This window comes from Eleutherodactylus coqui, chromosome 2 (assembly GCF_035609145.1).
Source record: "Eleutherodactylus coqui strain aEleCoq1 chromosome 2, aEleCoq1.hap1, whole genome shotgun sequence".
Taxonomy (NCBI): Eukaryota; Metazoa; Chordata; class Amphibia; order Anura; family Eleutherodactylidae; genus Eleutherodactylus; species Eleutherodactylus coqui.
The window spans coordinates 5,187,195-5,207,467 of record NC_089838.1 but is presented as its reverse complement, the minus strand read 5'-3'; the positions used below and the strand labels follow the sequence as shown (position 1 = coordinate 5,207,467).

The window sequence follows — 20,273 nt, the reverse complement described above, 5'->3', positions numbered from 1 at the left end:
TACCGGCGTCCTGTATTGCCATTGACTAAGATCGCTATAATAAGTGAGAGAAGTTCTGCCATGCCTTATCGTAGCAATCTGCAGTCCTGCTGTGTAAGTCCCTCAGAGGGACATAGATGGTGTAAAAAAAAAAAGAGCAAAATAATGTATAAAAATGTTAAAAAAAAGTTAAAAAAAACTTTTTTTAATGCTTTTTCTCATATTAACATTAAAAAAATTCCATATATTTGGTATCGATGCGTCCGTAACGATGCGTACAATAAATTGTACATGCTTATTATCCTGCACGGCAAGAAGCGGTTTTAAAAAAAACGCTAAAAAACTGAGGCAAAATGCTAATTTTTAGCATTTTGCCTCCCAAAAAGCGCAATACAAGTGATAAAAAAAACGTATGTATCCCAAAATGGTAGCAATGAAAAACTACAGCTCGTCTTGCAAAGAATCAGCCCTCACAGAGCTCCGCCCATGGAAAAATAAAAAAGTTATAGGACTTTGAATGCAGCGATTTTAGAAAAAAATAATAATTTCCCAAAAAAGGGTTTTTATTGTGGAAAAGTGGAAAAACCTAAAAAATATATAAGAATTTTGGTCTCGTTGTAACCGTACCGACCCGCGGAAAAAAATGTATTGTGTCATTTATGCTGCATGATTAACGCTTCTTCAAAAAAAAAAAAATCTATGGCAGAATCGATGCGTTTTCCCTCCCTACGATCATAAAAAAAAAATAATAAAAGTTTTACAATATAGTCAATGTACCCAAAAATAGTTACCAATAAAAACTACAGTTCGCCACGCAAAATACAAGCCCTTATACGGCCGCGTCGCCGGAAAAATAATAAAGTTATGGCTGTTGAAAAATGGAGATGAAAAAATACCAAAAATCGTTTGGTCCTCAACGCCAAAATAGGCCGCGTCCTTAAGGGGTTAAACAGGTGTGTCCAGACTTGTGCTTCGCTCTGTGTTTTCAGCGTCTGTTTGCCATATGAGACGGTAAAGCTCCTTGTTCTTATGTCGAATGTATCCAACGGCCTTCAAACATCTGATGAAGGCCAAAAGGGTGTCCTATTGGGCTTGGGGAGCGTTCTCAGTGTTTTCACTACGCTGTAGGATTCCGTCTGGGGGGTTCAGTCACGGGTGCTGAAAGCATCACTGCGCCGGAACTCTGAAACAGAAACTACACTAAACCATCCACGGTCATTAGTGAAACAGACCCTCTTAGTGTCCCTTTGACCAGGGGTCCGCTCGGTGCAGTTGTATTTGGACTATAGAATAAGGTAGTTGATTACTCTGTACTACTTCAAATATAAGAGAAGCTCTGTCAGACGGACACCGGAGGGGTATCTGCTTCACTGCTGGCAGTGACCGCTTCCTTTTACTTCCCTTAGGGGTTCTATCATTGTGCTGTTTCAGTGTAGGGAAACCGCTGGGAACGCTCCCTTTTACATGCTGTATACAGTCTGCTGTAAAAATCCATCCAGAGGTCTACCATTAGACTGCGGTATACATTATATGCCAACATGCCTTTGGCATATGTCGGGCAGTCACAACGTGATGTAACTCCCAATGTACATGTGGGTGCAGCGTGCGTAAAGCCATAGTGATCCATCATCTGCTTGCAGGTCACCAGCTACATCAGAGAGCAGTCCAGGGAGCAGTTCCAGATGGTGGTGATTTCTCTAAAAGAGGCGTTTTATTCCAAGGCAGATGCGTTAATTGGCGTGTGTACAGAGGTAAAGATGGTTGTCCACATGCAGGAGCACAGAGCGGCCCGTGTGTTCGAAAATATGGCCGCAGTCATAGAGCAAACTCCCAACACTTCGAAGTGGACAAGGGATTCATTTTACAGGGTTTTTGCATTTATCAGATAAATTGATGTAGAATTTTTATTGAAGGTTTTATTTGTTTTGAAGACCCTGAATGTTTCTTATTGTAGTATGTTCACACAGCGGATCAAATCCGCGCCAAAACCAGCACATCCCATTCATTCAAATGGGAAATTCACATTGCTGTGTTCAGAAGGATTTCAAATCCGCACAGATCCGTGTGCAGATCCGCAGCATGCAGAGCGGCAAAAATACGCAGTCTAGCTGCAGTGAAGAACAATCTGAGTGTGATGAGCCTTATCAGCGCCGGACGCGGAGTTCTCAGCAGGGATACCCCTGATGGTATTATTTTAGCTGGTATAACGCCATAGCAATACATCATACTGCAATCTGGCAGGCAGCCTATCAAGCCACCCCACGGGCATGGCTTCATAGGAATTCTGCCATGACAGCCTTGGGACCTTTCAGAAGGCCCCGGCTGCCATGACACCCACATGGCTCCCTGCTATCCCATTGCGGGGGGCTGTACGGGACACCTGAACATCAAGCATAGGAACGATTATCGCTAGGGCGACCTATCCGGCGTCTGCGCCCAGAAAGGTCGTCCTCTGTAAAAATGTGACGATAATCGACGCTAAACGAACTCTGTTTCTCACCCTGCAGAAGCCGTCACAGATTACTTCCAGAGGAAGTTCCTTCTCCTGTGCCAAGTGCTGCAGTGTGTGTTATTCAGTACGGTGTCCCAGCTGCTGCAGAACATCACAATAATACACCCAGACTGCTGCAGATTATCATATCACACCATCATAATACACACCTAATCTGCTGAGAACATTACAGTGCACACCTCCGCTGCAGGAGGATCTTGGATCACGCTGTCATCCTCATGCACACCTGAACAGCGGTTTGAAAAAGATGATGAAGTTTCATATTTCTCGTCCGTTGCACTGAGGAATACAGCTTGGGACCGTGCGTATAGCAACTGCCACTAGGAGGCGGACACTAAGCAAAAAAGTGTTAGCTCTTCCGCACCAAGCTAATCCGTTTTAGCTTTGTGTCCATGGAAAGCAGACTTCTTCCTTTTGCCTTCAGTTGTTTGTCCTTCTGGATTCTTGATGGCATTACACTCTTCCTGTTGCCCCACTGAAGACAGCGAACAGACTAGAATTTACCCAGTTTGTCGCAGGCCCGACCTTCAGAAGAAGCGCGTTCAACGTTAGTTTGACCAACGAGCCATAGTGAAGCCCTGTCTTGGACCACTCTCCCTATACAAAGGCAGGTTACTTCTTCCAGTTTACCTAAGGGGGCTGCTCCTGTACTTGGACGGGATACTTATCAAAGGTGCGGGGCTCCCCTCTTCTTTCTCTTCGCCTTCTGCCTCCTTGTTTTTTTTTCGAGGGTGGTGAGGATCCTCATCCTCGGTGCCCTCTTCCTTCTCCATTCAGCAGCGCAACTGCAACATTCACAGTGCTCCCACATGGCATGTAAATCAGGCCCAGCGGTTCTGTGGGCTGGCCAGACAGTGTCTGCTACCTGTAAAGCCAGATGGCTTGCCTCTGACAGATGGTGACGTAAGCATCATCCATGCATTGCTGTGAAATGTTGCGCCTGTGAAATTGGCGCGCGTGCAGATAAACTTTAGGATTCTGCCCACGGAAGGGACAGTTTATCTGCGCACACGCTGATGTCCGATCTCATGGCGCAGGCACAAGGTATCACAGCGATACATCTAGCGGGGTGGCCTTTTCAGCTTTAGGGCTCCCACCCGCTGGCGATATTTTCTCCAATGCGATGCGATTCTTAAGTTAAAGTCTCGCATCGCAGTGCGAGAAAAAAATCGGCATCACGCCGACATATCGCCAGTCTGCTTAATGGGGCCAGCGGCAGCAGCGCTAGCCCCATTGAAGAGAGATGGAGAATGCCGGCGACTTCTGCCACAGCTGTGGCAGAAGTCCCTGGCATTCTATTCCATTGCTTTCAATGGGATCGGCACTGCTGCTGATCCCATTGAAAGCACTGCTTTCTGCAAGCCATGCGGAATGATTATCGGGGAAGGGCTTGAAATATAAGCCCTTCCCCGATAATCTGCCAAAAGTGTGAAAAAAAAATGTAAAACCTCATACTCGCCTCTCCTGCGCTCAGACGCGTCCTCCTGCTGGCTCCCCGATACTGCTATGAAGCTCTTTCAGCCGTCTGGAATTTAAAACTCCCCACCTCCTGAAAGGGCTGTGCAAATTGGTTGAGGGCTCAGCCAATAGAAGCTACTGCTTAGCTATTGGCTGAGCCCTCAGCCAATCACACATAGCCCTTAGCTATTCATTCATGAATAGCTATATCTTAGCTATTCATTCACAAATAGCTAAGGGCTATGTGTCATTGCCTGAGTGCTCAGCCAATAGCTAAGCACTAGTGCCGATTCCATTGAAAGCAATGGGATAGAATGCCGCGGACTTCTGTCACAGCTGTGGCAGAAGTCCGCTGCATTCTCCCTATGTTTTCAATGGGCTAGCGCTGCTGTCGCTAGCCCCATTGAAACCATTTGCGATATGCCGGTTCTATACCAGCGTCTTTCTTGTGCTGCGATGTGAGATTTTTCTCGTGCTCTCGCCGCGCAAGAAAGAAAATATCGTCAGTGGGTGGGAGCTCTTACATTCAACTAGCAGACATTGGCTGGCCTACTGGACCGCTCTGTCTGATTTACCAGCCACCCAGGACTGTTCACATGGTCAGGCATGCTCTCACCCACGATCATAGCGCCATTCTTGTTGTATAGGTAGATGCTCCATTTATCAAATGCTGCTGTTGGTTCACGCAGATAAAAACTGCTGACCCCTTCCCTTCGAGAAAAACAAATTCTACAACAGCTGAAGTGTCGTCAGTGTCCGCTGTGACTTCTATGTATGCTCTCGTGTTTATATAGTACGGGATTTCCTTGGTGAAGAATGTACAGCTGTAGCCAAGTTTAACTTGACTGATAACTTTCTGCAACAAGTTGTTGTTATCTTGAGCCATCTAAAAGCTATTGAGAGAGTAAACCACTTGTGGCGCTGATCGTGTTCTTAAGGTGACAAGTCAAGTTAAACTTTGCTAAATCTGTATGCAAATAGACGCCATTCAAAGTTTCAATTATATTTTGTGTTTTCTCTTCCCAACAGGAAGAATTATGCAGCCAAGTGCTGACTCTGGATCTCACTGTGTATGCAGATGATGATGAGGAGGAGGAGGCCTCTGACACGGGATCGTAGGCTCCGCCGCTGCCCGCTGCTGAATGCCGCAGTGCAGTCACTTTATGTTTGCTGCCATTCTCTGCGGCAGAGTTCTGCATATTTGTTGATATTCTGGAACGAGTTGTTCCGCTGTTACATATATTGTTCTACTTCTTATTTCTGACCGTTTTCTCTCGTTGTAACTATTTCTGTTGAACAAAATTAAATTTATGAGCAAACAAAAACTTCTGTTTTCATTTACTTATCATTAACAGGTACCTGTAGGGGGCGCCTGAAGTCCAAGAGAGCAGCGCTCTATCCTGGCTTATTGAGCGAGCCCTGTGGATACGGGATACCTCGCAATCTTGGTACAACCCCTTTTAAATGATAACATTTTGTCTATCTCCAAGCGGCCACCAGAGGGAGCTTACAGCATACTACATGGAGTCAATACATTCATGTGCTGTGAGCGCCCCCTTGTGACAGCTGCTGGCAGAATTTATAATTGTACTACATTGCTCTGTGAGGGGAAGCAATAGATTTGGAATTCTGTAACCAACAATGGATTCCCCATCCCTGTAAAGATGTTTGGTATACAGAGATAACGGAATTACACTTCCCTTACTGAGGCCTCTGGGGGGCGCTCTGATGCTCAAAATGAAACAACAATCCACTAGCTATCTATAGAAAAAACAGACGCTGATGGATGCGCTGTAGTTTGCAGATCGCACTACAAATGTTCAATAAATCCCCCTTGGTTTGCAACAACACCAAAACCATGTTTCCACCACTGAATGCAGTGAGTCAGCTTCAATCACTACAACATACCAACAATCTGTCACTGGTAGAGGTAGACGTGCTCCTCCTCAGCGCCTTTTTTGCTTAAACAAAATAAATAATTTTCCTAAATGGCTAAGTGACTGTTCAAATTTCCTCCAGAGGCCTCTAAATTGGGAAAATTTAATTTGATTAAGGGCTTATTCAGACAACTATATATCGGCTGGGTATTCACGCCTGGCCGATATACGGTGTCCCTCTCTGCAGGGGAAGGAGGCTGGAAGAGCTGGGAGCAGTGCACTGAGCTCCGCCCCCTCTCCAACCCCCTGCACTATTTGCAATGAGAGGGGACAGGGGCGGAGCTAGGTTTCCATGACTTCGCTCCGCCCCACCCCCTCCCATTGCAAATAGTGCAGAGAGGGGGCGGGAGCTCAGTGCACTGCTCCCAGCTCTTCCAGCCTCCTCCCCCTGCAGAGAGGGACACTGTGTATTGTCTGGGCATGAATAAGCCCTAACCTTGTAGTTTCTGGGAGCAGTGAAGGCTGTAAATGACTCGTAAAGTTCCTGTCCGGTGCCCTGCACTCCATTGGGTCACGGTGAGGTAACGTCTATACAGACAACATATTACATAGGCGCATGGTCTAGTAGCTGTAGGTGACGTTTGTGTCCCAGAGGATGGAGCATGAGTAATAAGGGGTTGTGCAGAATTGCAGAAACATTGCTACTTTCTTCCAAGGTTGCGGCGGTATAGCAGCCTCATTCATTCAATGGCACTGAGCTGCAGTTACTGGCACAACCAGTGGACAGCTGAGGCCTTGTTTCTCATAGCAAGCAGCCATGTTTTTTCTAATCCTGTAGAACTCCATTTATTAGAGGTCCGTGACTCTTGTTGCCCAGGAGCCCAAATAGTTCTTCATTGCTGGTTTGGATTGTGTGTAAGAAATGTCCTGGGGATAGGGGAGACGTGTCTTCCTCTATCTCCCCCAAGAAGCCACAGGAGTTGGATAATTTGTATGTTCGACGAAATGACTTTTTAATTCCGTCCACAAGGTGGCGACGGCAGCACCCAAGGATCAGATTGGTTGCAGCTGCTGCTACTTTTTGAGGTAGGTGTAATGGTTCCAGAAAGAGGAATAAGTAATTTCTTCCAGGTTAGGGGAATGCTTACACACAAGGCTTTATGCCTGACCGGTGGAGGAGGAACGCTCGGCCCGCACCATCATTGTCTGCGCTGAAGCATTAAGCATGGGCCTGCCACTTTCCAACTAGAAGTGACTATGGGCCACACAGGTTGGGTGAAATAGCCGAGCATGAACGACACCCGGGCTACATTGTTACTATAAAAGTACAGTGACGTGCCGGCCCAACGTCTCCAGCTTAGGAAACAAAGTCGCAAGCAATATGGCTTGTAGTTGGCATAGCTGGAGCGCGGTGTTGCTTCCACTGGTACCGCGCTATGCCAAACGCAGAGGCTCCATGGAAAGAATGATTCAAGCTGGGGAGAACCCCCAGAATAATCCGCGGCAAGCAAAGTGTAAACTCATTCGTTAGATGAGATAAACTGCAATAGGAAGGGGGTGCAGCGGTCCTGGAGGCACTGCAATACCAGGTCGATGCGCGGAGCGGACAGAGCAAGTATAGTAGCCATCTCAAACCTTTTAGAGACCGAGGGCCCAAACTGTGATGAAAAGGACTGTTTTGGGTTGCAAAGCGCCAACATGCCAGGGGCGGGGCTTATCACGATGTATGTTTTGGCCTGCTTCGTTCTAAAAAGGACAAGGCTGTTTAAAAATAGACGGAGGAACGCCGTATGTGGCTTTCCAGGCTGGAGGACTATTGGTGCAGATTTTGACTGGAGATCAGCAGCTGATGTCATACTATGCAGCGCTGCTCCTCACCTCCTCAAAGGGCTTCTGGTTCGTCGTGGCCTCACCTGGTGCAGGTCAGGTGGGGCCTAATTGGTCAGGAAGAAGAGTACAAGAGCTGAACGCTGAGTTTATTACTATTTCCCATTGGCATTAACCCTTTGATCTTCATGCGTACTGGGAAGGTTCGACCTCAGGGACCTTCTCCCATCCTAAGGATAAATGAGCCACAGTGCTGAGTTGGTCCTGTAGCTCCTTTTATCTGTTCTTCCCTGCACAGCGGCGCCACAACCACCTGGGTGTACAAGGAACTGCATTCTTCCTGCTTCCCTTGGATGTCTGGGCGCCGCTGGGCAGGAGAAGACTGAAGAGTGCTGCAGCTTTTTCATTGCCAGAATCGGTTGGGATCTCGGTGGTCGGATCTCTTTTGATCACAAAGTCATAGCAAATCCTAACATCGTCAGTCTTATAAACCTTCCCTCCACAATTCCCACAGCTGCAGAACGGAAGAGTCTTTCCACCTTAGACATTTATGACATCACCGGTAAATTTCAAGTTATTCCCTATCCACAGTCGCCATGCAAAACTGGAGAACAACGTCCGCCCTTCTGCCGCTGTAAGAAGTGTAACGGGCTCTTATGGTTGACCATAGCTGCAACCTGAAAGACTCATCAGTCATCACTGTGTCCCAGAGTCCTCAATGGCAAACGTGTCTTATTTGGCGCAACGATTTCCCACTTCTATAGTGACATCTAATTATCCATTTAGGACAGCAGAAAAGCTTGTTGGGAGCAATCAGTAGTCTGCATGCAGATGGTAGAGTGTGCGTTGTGCCTCATGGATGTGCTGGCCGGGGTGTGGGCTATATATCCTTGCTCTCATCCGTGAGTCGCACCATTGGGCTGTTGGAATAAAGACTGCTGGTCTGAAAAGCCTCATTGATATTAATGGGTGTTTACCCAATTATAAACTGAGAGCTCCAGCTCCCCAGTGTGCGGGACCTTGGTGTTACATATCAGTACATCTCACATGGATGAGCTGGGCATGGCATCACTCGGATTCTCACTGAATGCTAATCGTTCAGCGTAAACACTACCAGCGACCAAACGATAATCCATCAATGCAGCATAAAAATCAAACGATCGGTCTGTGAGAACGGTCATTCATCTGTTCAGCGGCCCATTATTATGGTACCCATGTGAAAGCACCCTTGTTTACATGCCAGGCCTGTTCTATGCACCCCTATCCAACACACTAACAGCATGAGAATCCAACCCTAACCCAAGTTTGGCCTCATTCCCTTCTCTTCATACTTTCTCTCCCAAGCCACAGTTGACCATAGAAGTACCAATATCAATCCCCTACAGGAAGGGAGGCATGGCCGCAACGGTTTGTAATGATTGAAAAATAGCCTTTACATTTCATAATGTAGCCCCTTCTGACGCATTGGGTCTGACCCCAGCTAACAGAGGATAAATAGTCCATCTTCAGGACATGCCTGATTAGGCGGTGCAGACATGGTCTTTTGTAAATGAAAGCATCTGAGATCTGAAACTGGCAAGAAGTCTAGGGCTTCAGTAGACACGTACAAACCCCCCCCCTGGTTAGTGGCGCGCCCGTGAGAGATACTATTGACACAACATGAAAGAAAACGTTTGCGGCAGAACTGCGCATGCAAAACACAAAGTTCTATTTTTCCTCATAGTAGCACAGCAAAAGGTCCCCATAGAAGGCAGCAGGGCACAAATGTGTGAGACACTGCACCAATGGACACGGAGAACTTAGAGTTCTGTGGAATACACCAATATATGCACAAGAAAAAGGCCTTAGCGCACAAGTACATTATACTGAGGCAAGCGCTCAGGTGAATCTGTGCTAAAGACCCTTTTAGACACAATGTTTTTCGCTCAAAGCCATCTATTAAGTGATAATCGTTGTGTCCAACTACACTGACCTCACATGGTTTTCATTAACCCGTCACTCATCATCGTCTTTCAGCGTGCTGAAAGATCAGCGATCAGGAATTCACAGCAGGATACAGCTGATACTATTGTTTCAGCTGTATCCCGCTCCCTGAAGACAGGCGGGGTATGAAGAACAGAGCAGTCCAGCTGTGTTCTTCATAGCCCGCTCAGAGCGCTTAGCTGTATAACAGCCGGGCGCTTCGAGCAGAGAACAGCTGGATACAGGAGACGAGCGGACCCGCTTGGCTTCTGCATTCCCTGCTCGGAGCATCTGAGCGATCATCTGGCGCTGTAAGAACACAACGATTATCGCACAAAAGAACTTTTGAGCGATAATTGTTGTGTCTAAACCAGGCTTAAGTCTTCCAGGAGGAAGTGAAGGGGGAGCAGTCAGTGATCCCTCTCTGGTGGAGGCCTATGACCAAGCAGTGGAACAATAGACAGCTTTTTCAGTATAATGAAGTAAGGTGTGACCCAGTAACATGTTTGGCGGTTACCCCATGCAGGGGCAAACAGATAGTTTCTTCAATTTCACAGATTCACTTCCAAACCCCATGTGGTGCGATCCTGCAGCCATGTTACTCTTAGGTATCACCCCTTCCTGTACAACCTCTGTAAATACTTACTTGGGGAGCAGCGCTGGAACCTCTACTTCCAACATCGGTCAGATGGTTTGGCCCATCATGTGGAGTTGGGTTCTCAGCTTGTTTCAAGAACTAAGCCACCCCTCACCGGCACAGCCAATGCCGAGCCCACAGAAAGGTCCTGGCACATAGCCTGGTGTCACACCCAGGGCAGAAAGCAAAAGTTCCAACACTGCTGGATTGAGAAGTCATTTTCCCTCATTAGACAACCAATTTAGAAGTTGTCATCCAGGACTAAACTATTGATGACCCATCCTCAGGCTAGGTCATCAGTTGATTGAACCCGTGCCAACACTTAGGGACTCTCAACCAAGCACCATGGCTTCTTCAGAGGGGCTGGTTCTGAGTGCCAAACCACCTTCCAAAAAAACAAACAATCCCAATAGTGGACATTGCCCTTAACACTTCTGTACGGTATCATTCCAGTGTGATATCAGGATTAGCCAACGGTCAGTTCACCATCAGACCAGCGATTGTGCCGTATGCAACGAGTGACAGAAGGGAGCGCCTGCTTGAGGCCCTCTTATATCTGTATATTTATAACCAAGACCTATAAGTCACGCAGGTAGGATCTCTTCCTTTAGTCATCGGTGAGAGCGGGCACTTACACAAAACAAAAAGTTTATTTAGAAAAGCCAAAAGTAACAAGAAAACCCCCCTAAAGTATTCAACATTTCCTTAAAAACAGACATCAGCAGCCGCTGTAACACATTTCTAACTTGGTAGTTCACCTACAAGATCACCTCAGACTCTGTGGTAAGAGCTGGATAGAGACTAGAAGAAGTAGAGATGGTGCCCTCTCGAGAGGAAAGACCAAGTCTCAGACCCTTATGGAAGGATTTTGAGGAACACCAGAATCCTGACTGCTCTCCATGGTGGCTTCACATAGGACTTAAAGGGGTTGTCTCGCGAAACCAAGTGGGTCTATACACTTCTGTATGGCCATATTAATGCACTTTGTAATATACATCGTGCATTAAATATGAGCCATACAGAAGTTATTCACTTACCTGCTCCGTTGCTGGCGTCCCCGTCTCCATGGCTCCGTCTAACGTCAGCATCTAATCGCCCCATTAGACGCGCTTGCGCAGAAGGGTCTTCTGCCTTCGGGTCTGTCCGGCAGCAGTTGTGTTCTGGCTCCGCCCCCTTCTACGCGTCATCGCGTAGCTCCGCCCCGTCACGTATGCCGATTCCAGCCTCCGGATTGGTGGGAAGCGGCACACGTGACGGGGCGGAGCTACCCGATGACGCGTAGAAGGGGGCGGAGCCAGAACACTGCTGCTGCCGGACAGACCCGAAGGCAGAAGACCCTTCTGCGCAAGCGCCTCTAATCGGGCGATTAGACGGAGCCATGGAGACGGGGACGCCAGCGCAGGGAAGGTAAGTGTATAACTTCTGTATGGCTCATATTTAATGCACGATGTATATTACAAAGTGCATTAATATGGTCATACAGAAGTGTATAACCCCACTTGGGAGGAAATCCCAGCAAAACACATAAGGGGAGGGTTGTTCAGGATTAGAGAAACATGACTATCTTCCAGACACAGCGCCACTCCTGTCTACAGGTTGTGTGTGGTATTACAGCTCAGCCCCATTCACTTTGAGCATTAATACTAGACACAACTGGAAGAAAGCAGCCATGTTTTTAATATTGTTCAACCCCTTTAACATGTGACTGCTGCAGCCAATGACTGGCTATAGAAGATTACAGCTATGACCAGCAATTAGCTGCAGCAGTCCAATGTCCTGGTCGGAGGCCGCCAGGAAGGACAAAGTGGCTGTAAAAGGATTTTAAATTGTGGAAAAACCCCTTCCTGATGTTTTGGACCCCAGTAATCACCAGCGATATTCGATTCTTAACTTTATAAAATGGTTTATTAGGGGAGTTGTATGAAGACTGACCTACCACCTGTCCACAGGCTAGGTGATACACTTCTGATTGGTGGTGGTGGGGGGGGGGGGTCCTCATCAATTAGAGCCCTACCAATCCAGAGAACAAGGGTTCCTGTGTCCTCCTCTTCTCATTACTAAGGACTCATTGCACCCACCCAGTTATGTGGAGATTAAATGGAGTGGTGGTCACGCTCACACACACCTCCAATTATTTCAATAGGGCCAACAAAGCCAAACGCTTGTATTCGGCTATATCTCCGGCAGTTCCCTTGAAGATGAATGGAGTGGCACCACACATGCTTGACCATTACTCCACTAAGTCTCCTCCTCTCTGCAGGGGTTACAGTGAGAAGAGGATGGCACAGGATGCTTGTCTCTGGGTCCCAGCCCCCCACCCATCAGACTCATCACCTATCCAATGGATGAGTGAGAAAAGTCAGTCTTGCTACGACCCCTTGGATCATCTGACTTCGAAGGTCACAATGGGATTCTCAGCTTGACTTCTGTGGAGGTCCATCAGGGTTGCGGGTTGGTAGAATAGCGTTCCGAGCCACTGAGGCTTGGGGCTGCTCCTTCAGACTTTTGCGGCACGTGAGTAGACCGACTTTCATGTCTTGTAGGTTCTAGTTCTTTCGTTTGTGTCCTGTTTGAAAAGTAAAAAAGTTAAAACACATTAAAATAAATTCTCCTCCATTTTTACTGTGAAATCCTAATAGCGCAGACCAGGATGATGAACAAGGTGAGCAGTACCCAATGGGTCTTCATAGAAGGCTCTCATGAGCGAGTCCAAAGCAACCAGTCTGATAAGTATATTGTAACCTCACGGCACGTCAAACAGATCGCTGGCGGCAATCACCCCAAACTGTGAGATCATATAGGCATTATTATGGTTCAGATCCAGGCCCATAACAGAAACCTTTGTGCTGATATGGCTTATATACAGAGGTCGGTAGAGTAGGACTCATTGGCTTCACTTCTAAGACTAAGTTCCCTAAAGATGACCATCTCTTTTGACCTTCCCATATTACACGTCAGAAGACCTCTTGATGGTCTATGGGCGATTCTGCCAACAAGTGTAGATCAAGTAAGGCTAGCAATAGAGGACCACAAACATTTAACAGGGTCCACCCATCCTTCCCCTTTGGCTGCTACTTTCTCCTGGAAGTACTTGTGATCCCCAAACCAAACAGAACATAAATGTACAGCATGTAGTCAAGAAGAATGATCCAGTGCCATCTCTCTCAGTTCTGGGAACCTATATTAAAGAAATAGACTACTTGACTAGGAAGACACGCATGTGCTACACGATGGTATACCGGCCCCTGGGAGCCCAAGAACATGGATTTCAGTTGTGTTGTGGCCCCAGTAAGAGCAAAACCCCAAATTATAAAGTTGAAGAGTAGCATGCGAGAAGCAGAAATCCAGTTTCCATGTCTCCAAGTCCCCTGGAGCAGTCACTAGGACTGTAAGGAAAGCATACTCCTAGTGGCCTCCTTCTGCTACAACATATACATGGAGCCATTGAACAGTCCAGTCCTGGGCCGACGCCATCATTGTGGTGCAACGTTAGTAAAATGGCGAAGCGCCGATTCATGCAATGCAAATGGCTTGTAAGAGCATGACCCAATCAGAAGACCATGCACATCTCAGAATGAACATGTGGGTTTGAATTTGGCGCGATTGCCTCGTTGGACCAGTGTTCATTCTAGGGATTAAACGCAGATCGGTACGTGAATCTCCTGCAGATGACTTCCTGGATGATCGGCCCCTCTCGTAGCAGGGGGCCACTTTGAGTTCACGTTCCTTAGTTCAGTCATAGGGCATTTCTTCTTCAGACATGCTACTCTTCAAATTTATACTTGGGTCTCAACCCCTGTCTGTGAGGGCACAACACCAAATTGAAATCCATGTTCTGGGGCCCCGGGGGCCCATGCATCACACCATCATGTAGTACAACCATGCCTTCATATTCAAGTACGCCACTAGCATTTCAATATAGGACACCAGCAGTGAGATATAGCGCTGGATCCGGCTTTTTCACTACACCCTGTATATCCAGATCTTAAGACTCTACTCACATCAGAGATGTAATCACTGCGGCCACCAGACCTGCCAAGAGCAAGAACATCAACACGCTGAGAATGGAGGTGAGGACAATCATCCCGCCACTTCTAGCACCGGGCCAGGTGTCTATGCTTGATGGGTTTTTACCTGAAAGAAAAAGGAAGATCTTACAGGGGGCTGAGAGATTTAGAAAACCAGTTTATGAGTTGAGCGACTAGAGGTTGGTGGGGCAGCATGCAATGCTTCATTTGTCCTGCGGGGGCACTGTAGGAGAATTGAAAGATTGCACCAGATTCCACCATCATTTACAGCAGATCAAAGGAATCTCTAGTAAATGGCCGGCCATGTGGTCACCTAGTCCAGTGCTTCCACTCCAGTCCTCAGAGACCCCCAACGGGTCATGTTTTCAGGATGTCCTATAGCAAGGACTCCTGTTCAATGTCAGACACACTGACAATACTTGCATCACCTGGGCCATACTGAGGAAATCCTGAAAACATGACCAGTGGGGGGGGGGGGGGGGGTGTCCCCGAGGACTGGAGTTTAGAAACACTGACCTAGGGACAAATAAATGGAGCCGACAGGGGATGAAGGACAGATTGATGTTCCTGGAGTGCAGCTTGCAATGAACGGCCCATCGCCACGCCAGGGGGCCCGGCCCATCGCCACGCCAGGGGGCCCGGCCCATCGCATGAGTTCTTGTTATGGGGGCATATGGCACTTGTGGAACGGACAGACTGTCTGAATGGGTCCTTGGTGGCACAAGACTTTTGCCCTCGTGTTGCTGCCACGTCATGCCGGAGGTCACATAAGTAGCAGTGAGGTCTATCCTAATATATTGACCCTTACCTTGCTTAGTGGTGATTGGTGCGGACCAACTGGACTGATATAACAACACGTTGCTTGTATCGTAAAAGGCATACAAAAACCTAAAAAAAATATAAGAGGAAATCATTTAAATCACATCATCACTTCTAACAAAACCGTTATCTACGCCAGTCCTCTCCCTAAATACACCAGCCCCACCGCCACTCATCACAGCCCTGATTAAAGGGGTTGTCCAGTCACTATGTAATATTACCCCTATAGCTTGAATGGTGTTAAATATCAGCCAGAGCCATACTCCCCTCCCTCCAACACAATACCGCCCCTTTAATGGAACGAAGCGCGTGAATACCTGTACGCCGTGTTATTGAGCAGAGGGCCATTGCAGAATTTTAGGTTGAAGCAGTTCTCGTTATCCCCCACACGGTAGACATATTCTCCTATATCAGCAGTGGTGGGGTCCCCAGCGCAGACGGGATTTTTAAAGGTGGCTGCTACATACGGGGCTGAGCGCCCGCGGTCCGTTGTGTAGTAGGTATTCGTCAGCTCCAGCTTATTACTTTCAGCAGCTTAAAAAAAAAAACGAAGATGATTATATTCTACTAGTCAAATTCTTGTACATTGGGGGGGGGGGGGGGGGGGCAGGACTCTACACGGTATTCTAGTAGTCCTATCCCTGAATATAGGGGGCAGTACAGGGCGGGCACTGAAACAGTCCTTGATTTCATATACATGTAGGATGTCGAGGGCTGTTGTCGCGCTCACCCTGGGTTCTGACTATTTGTAGATTCTCCCCCCTTTATCAATAGCTTATCGCCTCCCTGCAGACATTGTTCGCATGCCCCATTGTAATATGACAGACTTACAGTTTCTCGCTACATAAAGGGCAACAGTGACGGGCGATGAGCTTGTATAGAAGCAGTAAGGTTTCTCCAAGATGATGGTATTCAGGGTTGGATTAATTGCGCAAATAGTAGAGCTGCACAACAATGGCGCCACGCCGCGTGCTGGAAGACAAAAACGTGAAGTCGACAGGTGAGTTCCAATTCCTCCTTTTATCCCCATCCTGATTCATAAAGCAATCGGCACAGAATTCTATGCATGTCTTACAAGATCGGTCATCCCCCCCCTTAGACTGGGCCCATCTATGGCTGTAAGCTGACCCGCTAGCAGAAGGCCTCCCCTAGTTTTCGGTTTGCTATGGTTCTTGCCTTACGGGGTCCCCACTTTGAAATGAGGAGGAGTAAAGAAACCCTCCATTCCTTGACAAACACCGATAGCCGGACGCTTCTGACTGACGGAGCAGAACTGGGTAATCAGAGCAGCGTGTAGTGCGCCGAGCAGTCGGAGACGCGGTGCGGCCATCTTTGTTTGTCCAGTGCAGGAGAGACAACTTAACATCAATGTTCTCTGTAGCCAATTGGAGGGCAAAACATATCCTGCTCACTTTGTATGTGAACCCCGCTATGTGTCACTGTATGGTCAAACCCTTATAGAGTCACATCCCTCCTCAACTCCACACAAGCTGCATTAGAGATCCAGCAAGTTGTTTTCCTCCATTGACGTTGGCTAGAGGGCAGGGGTACAAGTCTACGAAGACTCTTGCTCCTTCTCCTTTCCACTAGCAGGCACCCCGGACCCCCACAGATTTCAGCCTCTGGACTTTTCATAAGTGTAGAGAAAGGATAGGGAACGTCCATTTGTGAACTATTAATGGCCTGTCCACAGGATAGGCTGTCCATATAGATCAGCAGAGGCATGCCGCTAGGGACTCCTGCCAATTAGCTGTCCGCTAGGGCCGATGCGCCAGGCGGATTTCTACAGGAAGCAAACGGCTTGCAGTGGCCAGACTTTGGATTGCAGGCAAAGTTCCCATTAAAGTAAACAGGAACTTTAGGTGTAATCCCAAACCCGGCCACTGCAGCAGGTGTAATCCCAAGCCCGGCCACTGCAGCAGGTGTAATCCCAAGCCCGGCCACTGCAGCAGGTGTAATCCCAAGCCCGGCCACTGCAGCAGGTGTAATCCCAAGCCCGGCCACTGCAGCAGGTGTAATCCCAAGCCCGGCCACTGCAGCAGGTGTAATCCCAAGCCCGGCCACTGCAGCAGGTGTAATCCCAAGCCCGGCCACTGCAGCAGGTGTAATCCCAAGCCCGGCCACTGCAGCAGGTGTAATCCCAAGCCCGGCCACTGCAGCAGGAACGGAGGGCATCCAAAAAAAAAAAAGGCTAGGGGCTAGGGGAAGCTGAGGAGCGACCTAATAACTATGTATAATATATCAGGGGTCAGTACAGAGATCTCTCCCATCATCTATTATACCCAGGACTGTAACAAGGGGGCGCTCTCTACATCTAGAGGAAAGGAGGTTTCATCACCAACACAGAAGGTGTTCTTTACTGTAAGAGCAGTGAGACTGTGGAACTCTCTGCCTGAGGACGTGGTGATGGCGAATTCATTTAAAGAGTTCAAAAGCGGTCTTTCTTGAGTGCAATATCACCGGTTACATAATAAGGGTCGGTGGTCAGCAATTCGGGGGGGGGGGGGGGGGGGGAATTATTCCAATTGCTAGACTGAGTTGAAAGGAATTTTTCCAACCTAAAAATGAGAAAAGTCGGCTCCTACCTCATGGAGGGGGGGGGGGGGGGTTATAGGCTGAACATTTGTCTTTTTTTTTTTTTCCAGCCTAACATACTATGTTGCTTTTTACCCTAAACTGTAGCGCTCCTGCTCACCAACAGCAAGCAGAGATCCTGAAAACACCACACCAAGTACACCAGAACTCTTCACTATATGGAGGATTAAGCTTTGGCATCTGCTGGCCAGTGAACTCAGGTGTCTGAAAACACGTCCAAGCACTGATGTAGCAGAGCTGAGTTTGTCATTTCAGGCTGCCCAACAAAACCCAAGAAGGCTTCCTCGGTGCAGTCACATGTGAGGGGTGTAAACTAAAAACCCACCATTTGGTGCAGAATGTGTCATTGATCTGCAGTAGATTCACCCTTACAACTGAAAGGCCTGCTGCAGATCCACATGGGGCAAATCTCAAGGGAGATCTTTTCCCCATTTCAGGAAATCCACCCTTCTAGCAGAAATAGTTGTATCAGTTATACAAGAGAGAGTCACTGTAACCAGAAGTCACCCCAGAGTCCAACTGGCTCCATTTAACAAACTCAGCTCTGCTACATCTGAATATATTCAAGTAGAAGATTGTGGGACCCTCAGAAATGTGCAGAAGCCACTTACCCAAATCATAGTGCAAGAGAGCCAGCAGAGCTGCGAGCAGATACCTCCCGGCCCCCATAGTGCTGCAGAGATCCAGGTGCGCTCTACCTGCAGAGGAGGGGAAATGAGCCGCAGGTATCTACTGACCGACCACCTGCTGCTGACTCCGCCCAATGCCTCCACCAATCACAGGCAGTTCTCTGCCGCTATAGGTGTGGCAGAGTGAAGCCTGGATACCCAGAGATACTTGTGATGAAATCCGGGTGAATCCGTTATTTGGGCGTTATTAACAGGGAAAACCGCGCAGTAAACGAGCAGCGAATGCGCCATTGTCCCCCATTCTTCACGGAACTCCCTGCGGCGCTCACTTCTCTCATCACTTCCCAGATTTGGTGATTAACTAGTTAATTCGCAAACTTTGATGCTGAATTATTTGCGACATTCTAGTGGCATGAATCGCCATATAAGGCCGGTTTCACGTGAGCGAATTGTCACGTATCCGGAATCTGGACGCCAAGGAAGGCAAATACACAGCAAAAACGGAGAAAAGTAGCGTATTTAGAAGACGACTGCGACAAATACGGCCGTGCGAATAGTTCCATAGATCTCGATCATCTCCTTATTACTGTCCATAAAAAGACAGAGCGCAAAAACGGAAAAAAAATACGCTTGTCTGAAAGCGGCCGGAGGGCTTATTCACACGAGCGTATAATGGGTGGCCGTGAAAACGCTTGTGTGAATAAGCCCTTAATGGGGGTCTGTTTGCTTAAATAAAAGCACAATTGTGAACCTACGACGTGCGTCCAGTACTGATACGTGAATGCGCCATTTTCCGCTGTGTTAACATGGCAGAATTCTGACATGAAGGAATCCGCGCCAATTCCACACCGAGAGCGCCTCCCATTACCTTCAATGGTAATCGGCGCTGCAGTCTACGGAGTGCAGATTGTTTCCGTACGCGGATTTCAAATCTGTGGGCAGAAACAAAACCTGACATGTTACCTGTAGACGCCGACCGCGTGGCGAATCCGTGTTGTGAATTCCGCAACAGGATTTGCTTATTCTAAGGGTTAAACCGGCGTGCGAATCAGCAGGTACCGACGCGCGGCCGACGCTTCCTGACGCAGTATTCAGAGGTGGAACAATCCGCCATGCGACCATACCCTGCGGACTCCCCCGCACCGGCGTACCTCCGCACACAACTTTTGGGTTTACAATGCAAAGAGAATAGAACCCATTGATGTAAAGGGGCTCATTCACATTTCCTTTTTGTTTGCCTGCGGTGTAGAAATGCGCGTTCCACTCATATGCAAATGCGCAATTTTCATGAAAAAAACAACACTTCTGGACTCCGTTAGGCTGGACGACTTTTTAAATCGGGGCGGCTGTGACCGATGCGTAAAAATCCCTGTCCAGCGTGCGCAAAAAGTACAATATCAGGGCTTAAACAGACGGTCGTGTTTTTGGCCCATATTGCGGCCATATTGATCACGGCCGGATAACGGGGCGAGAAGAAACCGTTAATTTCAATGGTCTCCTTTACATTCGCTCTTTCTTGGCCCGAAACATGAGGCTTTTGGGGCGGACCTATCCGCAAAGCGGAATATTCAGCAGGAGATCGGGGAGCATTCCGTGTGCGTGAACCGTGGCGTGCGTTCGCACATCGCAGATTTTGGCGCAGATCTGCAGCTGATTTCACTCCTATTTGGATTGAACTTAAATGGTGCAATGTGCTGCAGATCTGCGACGTGCGAACGCTCCCTACTGTCACCTTTACAAGTGGAGGAAATGCCGCAGTATGGAGCGTACAAAGTATATGGAGGAGATGCTTTAAATCTACTGCAAGTATTGCGGAAAATCCCAGCGAGCGCAGATGTGGGGGCCGTCATGGCTATGGGGCGCACCACACGTAGCAGGAAGCTTATTGCAGGCTCGTTTCCATGAGGCTCTTGTTCCGGTTTTCCCACGATTGCTTTATATCCCGCCGTT

At 48.0% G+C, this 20,273-nt stretch overlaps 2 protein-coding genes across 3 annotated transcripts in view; one reads left to right on the top strand and one right to left on the bottom strand.

Moving 5' to 3' along the window:
- The window catches only part of SMC1B (structural maintenance of chromosomes 1B), an 86,335-nt gene extending 81,073 nt beyond the window's left edge, over positions 1 to 5,262 (top strand). Inside the window, exons 24-25 of one of the 2 annotated variants that reach the window (XM_066590206.1) lie at positions 1,620 to 1,730; positions 4,979 to 5,262. In XM_066590206.1, coding sequence (XP_066446303.1) covers positions 1,620 to 1,730; positions 4,979 to 5,068 — 201 coding nt within the window. In that variant the 3' untranslated portion in view covers positions 5,069 to 5,262. The remainder of the gene's footprint in view (positions 1 to 1,619; positions 1,731 to 4,978) is intronic. The other variant, XM_066590208.1, reaches the window with a different exon arrangement.
- Positions 5,263 to 12,135: 6,873 nt separating this feature from the next.
- Positions 12,136 to 18,442, bottom strand: UPK3A (uroplakin 3A). The gene is made up of 6 exons (XM_066590204.1): positions 18,306 to 18,442; positions 15,931 to 16,071; positions 15,417 to 15,633; positions 15,089 to 15,168; positions 14,254 to 14,386; positions 12,136 to 12,818 (listed from the first exon to the last, which is right to left on the bottom strand). The coding sequence occupies exons 1-6, from the start codon at positions 18,361 to 18,363 to the stop codon at positions 12,692 to 12,694; spliced, it is 756 nt and encodes a 251-aa protein (XP_066446301.1). The 5' UTR covers positions 18,364 to 18,442; the 3' UTR covers positions 12,136 to 12,691.
- Between the last annotated feature and the right edge of the window lie 1,831 nt (positions 18,443 to 20,273).

Bases quoted from the DNA above. Each gene is read 5' to 3' on its own strand.
- UPK3A (XM_066590204.1), bottom strand. From the start codon at position 18,363: ATGGGGGCCGGGAGGTATCTGCTCGCAGCTCTGCTGGCTCTCTTGCAC. The intron at 15,634-15,930 runs GTAAGTCTGTCA...TTTTTTTTTAAG, and splicing joins CCTTTATGTAGCGAGAAACT to CTGCTGAAAGTAATAAGCTG. The intron at 12,819-14,253 runs GTGAGTAGAGTC...CTTTTCAAACAG, and splicing joins GCAGTGATTACATCTCTGAT to GACACAAACGAAAGAACTAG.